The sequence below is a fragment of the Excalfactoria chinensis genome, chromosome 14 (assembly GCF_039878825.1).
Source record: "Excalfactoria chinensis isolate bCotChi1 chromosome 14, bCotChi1.hap2, whole genome shotgun sequence".
NCBI lineage: Eukaryota > Metazoa > Chordata > Aves > Galliformes > Phasianidae > Excalfactoria > Excalfactoria chinensis.
Genome location: NC_092838.1, coordinates 13,221,965 through 13,229,913, shown reverse-complemented (window position 1 = coordinate 13,229,913; position 7,949 = coordinate 13,221,965). Strand labels below are relative to the sequence as shown.

The 7,949-nt window shown below is 44.8% G+C and overlaps 1 protein-coding gene across 1 annotated transcript in view; it reads left to right on the top strand.

Moving 5' to 3' along the window:
* Positions 1-2,273: 2,273 nt before the first annotated feature.
* The window catches only part of SHISA9 (shisa family member 9), a 164,509-nt gene continuing 158,833 nt past the window's right edge, over positions 2,274-7,949 (top strand). Inside the window, 3 exon segments of the mRNA XM_072349555.1 lie at positions 2,274-2,584; positions 2,586-2,894; positions 2,896-3,566. Coding sequence (XP_072205656.1) covers positions 2,477-2,584; positions 2,586-2,894; positions 2,896-3,566 — 1,088 coding nt within the window. The 5' untranslated portion in view covers positions 2,274-2,476.

Genomic DNA, 7,949 nt, shown 5'->3' with positions numbered 1-7,949 from the left:
GATATGTGCTTGAGTAAATACATGTTCTGTGGGTTGAAACTTCATCTTCTCAATTGTTCCAGAGGCAAAATACATTAGTTATGGGATTAAACTACAGAAAACAGAAAAAAATATTACTTACTTCAGTGCAGTGACAAAAGTTTGTTTTCTAGACATATACTATAGACTGATGCTATATTATGAAATCTTTTGTTTTTCTCAGCTTGATAAAGACAACTGAAATCAAAGTTTATTTACAGTTTTAATAGAAAAAAACAACAACACAACACTTTAGAAAATCATACAATGACGCTACATGTCCCAGCACTGTATGAAAAGCCTGTTTCTCTCAGTTTTAGTTTTGTTATTTCCATTGTTATGCTCGGTGGTTATACATTTTGATCATGTAGATATTTTGACAACTGCACGCTAGGAAAGCATTATAATACATTGCAGCAAGCAAAACAAAAAGGGGGGGATGGGAGGGATCACAGTCTAGTCAAGGATAAGTCTAGCTCACCCTTAAAATTCTAAGACATAACACAGTGAAAATAACTTTACTGCTAATATTATTAACAGGAACATAGAGCATAACTAGAGTAATTTATGATTTATTAGGGTAATATGATTTATGGGTTCTGAGCTCAATAGGTCTTATGGTGTCACAGGAAATACTGTTTTTCAAGTTTTGAATCCCCCCCCCCCCTTTTTTTTTTTCCCTCAGTTCTGAGCTTGATCTCCGAGGACATGCCGTTTAGAGTCAGATCCTGATCTCATGGAACTGAGTCCAGCAGATGCTAGATTCTAGCCTAAATACTTTGCCTTAGTTGCTGTTGCAAAATGCTTAAGGAAATCCCCAGGAACTTAGCAAAACAAGGAACTCATACCATAGGCAGTCAGGATTAATGGCCCACGAAATAAATCATTTTTGGCTGCTATTATTTCTATGCACACATAGCACTAATCATGCAAAATATTTAAGCAGCTTTTCAGCATCAGGGAAACTTGTATAATCCTATGTACCTGACAAGACTGGCCCTTAAATATCTACAGATACAACAGTATGATTCACTTCTTTTTCAGTACTTTCAGCTCAAAATGCATCACAAAGTGTTAAATAATAAATAACAGCAGAGTGAAGTATACGTAAGAGAGGAATGATACGATTTCAGAGGAGACTTGAAAGGGGATGTTGTTGAGGTGGAGGTTTTAAGAATTAAATATTAACAAAGAGGCTGGTTTGGCTGAGACCAATTGTTTTTCTCTGCTGAGGAATAAAGGGGATTTCTGAGCTGCAGAAAGGCTTACTGCCAACCCGTTTGGGGGAATCATCACACTGTACTTGGAGTCTATTTTTAAGGGAAAGCAAAGGATCACAATTAGCTAACGACAGCCCTCTCCAATTCCAAACGTCTGCTTTGTCCTCTGCCTCACCTCTCCATCATTTACTGTTTCACAACTCCACAGGAACCTGGCCCAAGTTCCTGGAGAGCAGCGGCTGCGCAGCCCCTCTCCCTGAGCTGAGGCCACCCAGATGTGTCCCCGAGGAGCAGGGAAGCTGCTTGTAACCCCAGCCCATACTGCTAAATCACACCATAACGGGCTTATTTCCTACATTTGGTGGCAGCATAGCATTCAGGATAAGACTATTGCTGTTTGTGCAGGTTGCCGCCAAAGCAAACGGTGGGGATGATAGAGTCAAGTAGCAGGGATGGGGAATGAATGGCTAAAAACTCTCCCAGAGTAAGCGATCTGTTTGGGGGAAGTTATTTTAATTCAGTGTCTCACAGGCAACCTTATTGCGTCCCCAGGAACCGGCCCGACCGGCATTATAACGAGATTTCTAAACAACGGATGCTCAGGGACAGCTCACTCTTAGAAGCCACACGCATAGCCCCGCCGTAAGCCACGCAGCACGAGTAACGGGCGCTACCTGCGAACAGGGCGCGTTCGCGGCCGCGCTTTATCGGAGGCTCGGCCCCGCGCACACCGCCCTGCCGGGACCCGCCCGCCCCCCACAGGTGCGTGAAGCTCCGGCTGCACCGCGACGCGCGCGCAGGAGCGGAGCTCGTCCCGCGTTCTGGGGCGCACCTGGGCCTGGAAGCCCGCGCTGCAGGGGGGCGCGAGACCGAGACCGCAATTCGCCCGGCGCTGCGCCGCGCTGCCCCCCGCTCTGTCCGGCCGTTTCCCCCCAGCGCAGCGCGCAGGAGGGGGAGAGGAGGCGCTCCCGCGCTTTCGAAGACGCACCTGTAGGGAGCGCCCACCTAGGCGGGAAGTCTCTTATGTAAGGGATCCATGGTGGGGGACGGGCGCCTTGGGGGGCTGTTGGGCTCGAGTAAAGCCCCTCGGGGAGGCTGCGCGGGAACGAGAGCGGTGCCGGGGAAGGGGGCTGTGCTCGGTTCGCGGTGTTCAGGCGTCCGCCGGCGGCTCGGCGATTAGGCTGGGCCGGCCGGGCCGCCTCGCACTCGCTCTGGGGCAGCCCTTCCCTGCCGGCTGTATGCCGCTCCGTCCGGCCGCGCTCTGCCCCTCGACTCGCCCAGCTCTGCTAGCGCCGGGGCCGGCTGAGGGAGTCGTGCGAGGGGCTGCGCCGGGCTCTGAGGGGGAGCAGAAAGTGGGCGCCCCGACTCCCGCGATCGGCACCAGGCGGCGCGAGGCGGCCCCCGCTCCCATCCTTCCCTCCGCAGCGCCCTCGCCCCGGCTCTCCCGCCCCACGCCCCTCTTCCCAGCCCGCTGTTCTGCGCTGCCCCGCGCTGCCGCCGCACCTCCACCCCCCGCACTCCTCATCCTCCTCCTCCTCCTCCTCCCGTGCGCTCCCTCTCCGCACTCCCCGCTCCACAAGTGCTGCGCGCTTGCTCGGCTCCTCCGGAGCGGGGAGGCGCGAGGCTGCGGCGCCGCCCGGGGCCCGGCCCGGCCCGCCGCGGGGTTGTCTGTAGTGCTGAAGGCGAGCGCGGGCTGAGGCGCGCCCGGCCCTTGACCGAGCCCTTTATGTTCAGCTCCTGGCGCGGCGCAGCATCCAGCAACTCGAGCGGCGGCGACGGTACTGAGCCGGGGCTGAGAGGCGGAATGGAAGGTTTCCTTCGGCTGCTGTTCGGCTACTTGGTGGCGGACTTGCTAACGCTGGTGTGTCGGGCTCAGGAGAAAGCTGGCCAGCAGCTGGGGAGCTTCGTGGTGCTCTCGGGAGGAAACCACTCTAGCCTTGGGGAACAACTAGACCCCTCCGAGCCGCCTCCCACGCCGGACTTCTGCAGAGGCTACTTCGATGTGATGGGGCAGTGGGACCCCCCCTTTAACTGCAGCTCGGGGGAGTTCATTTTCTGCTGTGGCACTTGTGGCTTCAGATTTTGCTGCAAGTTCAAGAAGACGAGACTGGATCAAAGCACCTGCACGAACTATGAGACGCCGCTATGGATGAACACTGGGAAGCCTCCTTCCCGCATAGATGACCCTCTGCACGACCCCACCAGGGATAAAACCAACCTCATCGTCTACATTATCTGCGGGGTTGTGGCAGTTATGGTGCTGGTGGGAATCTTCACCAAACTAGGGCTGGAGAAGGCACACAGACCTCAGCGGGAGCACATGTCCAGGTAAGGTTGGGTGCCAGGGTGCATGGTCCCTTCTCCCATTGCTCCTCTCCAAACAAACAAACAAACAAAAAAAGCCAAAAAACAAAAGAAAACCAAAACCAAACAAGCAAACAAAATAACACCCCACGAGTTCCTGCTAAACAATACGCCTATCTAACCAGGCAGGCTTTGTTCCCCTGCAAGGTAACTGAGGAGACCAACTTCAGAGAGCAGGGCTTCTGTGGTTCCCCAAGCCCAGATTATCATAGTGCATGCTTACTGAGGAAGAATAGGAATAATAAGGGAGTGTACACACAGAGTAGTCAATTTATCTGCAGCATTGGACTCTCTCCTGAGTAATATCCAGCAAGTCTTCTCAGATACACTGTATGTGAAAAGGAAAACAGAAAAAGCCTGAAAGCAGAAACAATGAATTATAGGAAGCCTGGTAGCTTCTCTCTTCCAAATGTTTTGAAGCCTGGAAAATGTTTTTAACTTCTCAACTGAAGATGTAAACAGATGTCATCTCACTCTCCCTTTCCAGCTGCAAAATGGTTTTGGCATGGTTTTCTCTACTCCCCCAGCCTTTGAAAGTGTGTGAGCTATTTGTAAAATGTCTGAGCTGTGAAAATGAGGCAGGGTGGAAGGTTTGAGGGAGACAAAAAGGAAATGCTATTGTAGAATTTCTTAATGTTTTTCAGTTACTGCTGGGAGGTTAAAAACATAATATGAAGATCTTGTCACCTATATGCGTGTTATACTCTATGTCCACTGTGTAATGGCTGAGTTACATCAATGAGAACCTCCCCCACCTAGAGTTAGGCATGCTGTGTGCTGTCTACTCTAGATACAGACTGCCTAGTGGTGGATAGGCAGATGGGCAGCTCAGGACAGAGCCCAGTGTCTTAAACAACATATTCCAAACCAAGATTGTCACAGCAGTTCAAAATCAAGGCATAACACATGTGCCAAGTTTGCAGTCTGTCTGCTGTTTTTTTTTTTTTTATGCTAATCCCAGGCACATGAAAGTAAAGCAGATAGGGGGGAAAGGCATTAAAAAAGGAAATTGCTCCATTAAAGTGCCTAAACCAGCTCCGATATCTTGGGCAACTTTAGAAATGAAATGCAATTAAAAGGATGCCTTCTACTGGACATGCAGTAAGGCAGAAAGATTCCCCTTGCCCTGGTGATGATGTAGTTCACAGTCTTTAAAGCTTAGATGAAAAGTCTTACTCTGAAATACAGCTCAAGAAATCAACTCAATACCTGGAGCCATATCATGGCTGCTTATCGTGGAATGAACAGGAAAAAGCCACCAAAAATACTCCTGCAAAGGCATTATCTGTTCACTAACAATTATTTGCTATTCATAAACTGGCTGATGTGGATACTACTGAGAAGAACACATCACAAATTTCAGTCAACTCAATGCTGTGTGTCAGTGGCAATTCTGTGAAGTCAGTTTTCTTTGAGCAAGGTATATTAATCCTTTAGACATTCTGAATATTCTGACTACAAAACTGAGACAGAATATGCAGATCACAATTTACTTTTTAAATCTTACCCTTAAACTAAGGTTCTGAAGCTTGTTTGTGAAAAGCTCTCTTATGATTCAGTCTGTTTCTGTGGTGTCTTCATGCAGTAAGTCAAAGCTTGTAACAAAAAACAGGACAAAGCAAAGGTGAAGCTATCCCTGCTTATACCTGGCTTAAACAGATCCAGCTTCTACTAATAGAAATATTTGCTGAAGAAACTCTTTGTATTTGCTATCTAAAGTACAGGTGTTAAGTATTCTGAAATGATATTCTGGGAAATAGTATTACAAGGGACCAGAAAATATTCCCTGTTGTGTGTGCATAAAGATTAGGTTTCTGAAGTGGTTCTTAGAAAGGTCATGTGTTATCCTAATTACTTAACACTGTCTGAGATCTTGTACCTTCCTCGCCGTGAAAACATTCAGATCAGGATTATAGCAACTTGGAAAGTCATGATCACATGGAAAAACAGTCACCCACTCACTTCACATAATAGCTAGTCATGTTCTGATGAAGCAGCGCTATGGGTTTTTTTTGTGTTGTTTTTTTTTTTTTTTTTCTTTCCCCTCCCCAAAAGTTCTCACACTCACAGCTGTGTGGGGCGGGTCTACTATAGCATCACTTGTAAAAGGAATTAATTTGTAAATCCTTTGGGCAATCTAAAAATCTGTTCATTTAGTGAAGAACTGAAGTAACCCCTTTGTCCTCAAATGTTTGTTTAACTAAAGTATTCCATCCTCATTTTACACTACTAATACTCTGAAAAAGAAGTTGCAGTGCTTAAGAAATAATTTGTTTAAATCATTAATAGTATCAGCAATTTAAATAATATCTAGTCTGTATTTGTATTCACCTTCTTTTGCAATACTAATTTCTACAATTAAAAAACACAACAAACCCAAATAAAAACTAGAACCCCTTATGCTTTTCTTCTGTAGCAAATCTTATTAAAAAGCAAAGATGTAATGCATTGAGGGTGTTAGGTAGGCTAAATCAGAAATGTAAGTGTTACTCCATTTTGGCTGGCAGCAAAAAACATTCAGAGACCGATTTGTTTCTGTACCGATATTTCTGTAGCTAAGATTGTCTCCTTTCCTTTCCCTACCACACAGGTACAGGAAATACTGGAATTCTCTTAATTCTTATGAACAAATTCACTTAAGTAAAGGCTAGTAATGTTTATCAGATAAGATGATGGATCATGTAAACTGACTTTTTTTATGAGGACTGATTTTTATTTTTTTAAGTGAACAGGATGCAACCAGTGTAAATGATGTATTTCCACTTTTTTATTTACTATTTAGAAACATGAACAGAGATCTGCACACGAGAAAAGAATGCTTGTAAACAGAGAGCAGGTCTTTGCCATACTTAGTAATTCTTTGCATCATTTCATCTTGCAGTCAGTGGATCTGCTACTGAAGCAAGACACTTGTGTATGTTAGAGCAGAGGTAACTTCACAGAGTAGGTGAGCTTAGTTTCTATAACCTTTCATTATATTTTGTTCTATATCAAAACAAACCAAGAACACTCTATTTGTTTCACTGAATTTTCCTGAAATACTCCACAATGAAAGAATACCGGGGAAATGTAGTGAAAACAATCCATAGCAAAAAAAAAAACAAACAAGCAAACAAAAATCTACATCAAAACCCAGTGAGCAAGGCTATTTAGCTAAAAGAAGTTACTTCCTTTTAAGAAAAAAGGCCAAGTGCACAGCTATTGACAATTTCTTTCCTTTGCTTTTCAATAAAACACTCCTAGTGTTGGCATGGAACTTAAATATGGAAGATGAAGGTGGGGAAGAAAGTATGGTATTAACTGCATCATGTATTTTCCTTCAGACATCATATGATAATACACTGTTTATATAGTTTTTCTCTTTAAATTTGTTAGTTGATGTTAAAAGGAGATAAATGTTTCCTCAGCTACAGTGTTAAGGATCTAAGCAGTAATATTAGTGTCCAAGCAGAGTAACTCTTCCTTTACCTAAATGCATTTTAAGAGAATAAGGTGGTGTATGTTATCAGATATGGCAGAAGGATTGCATGTGGCAATACAGTGCCTAAAAGGAAAAAAGCAATCTGCTTCCTGAAGCATACCTAGAAGCTTTGTTGCCTACGAGGGCAGCATGTGCTTTCTGCTTAAGACTTGCATCAATGGGACTTTCAGGCTCCGTAAAATGGTGAATCCTTGAGAGTGTGTAGAACAGGCAAGAGCTTTCATTCCATGGAGCAGATTTTTCTGTAAATAAAACCACACCTTTGTCTTCTTCCCTAATTCTCATGGAGAATGTGCAAACAAACCCAGAACTGAATGAACAATATTTACACTCGTACTCTCTAGCTCCTGTTTTGGTGGTGTTGTGTTGTTTTTTTTTTTTTGTTTTTCCTCCTTCCAAGCAGTGCTTCTGATAGCCTGTTAGCATCATTTTGAACATTAAGAACCATCTGATCTTTTATCCTTCTCAATGTGCTAAGCTCCTAAGTCTTTTGTTTATAATTCAAAATGCATGTACCTGGGGCCAACAGTAGTCTGACTTGCCAAAATGCTGAATCCTACATGTGAAATTATTTCCCTTATGGATTTAAACCTAAATCTAAATTTGGCCTACCTAACATGGATTTTGGAGGCAAATTATAACAACTGACCTTTCATGAAATAACTTGTGTTTCAGCTTCCTCAGGCTTACAGCCATAAGGGAAATGCCTGACTCCACGTGCATTGTAACATCTGAAAGTAGCATTATATATCCAAAGAGAAAAATCTTATGGCAGAAGAAATCATGAAGTTTTGCGACAGTTGGATAGCTCTGAGCCATATTTAGGTAACATTTTTCCACTTCTGTAAAACTGCAGTCAATGTCAA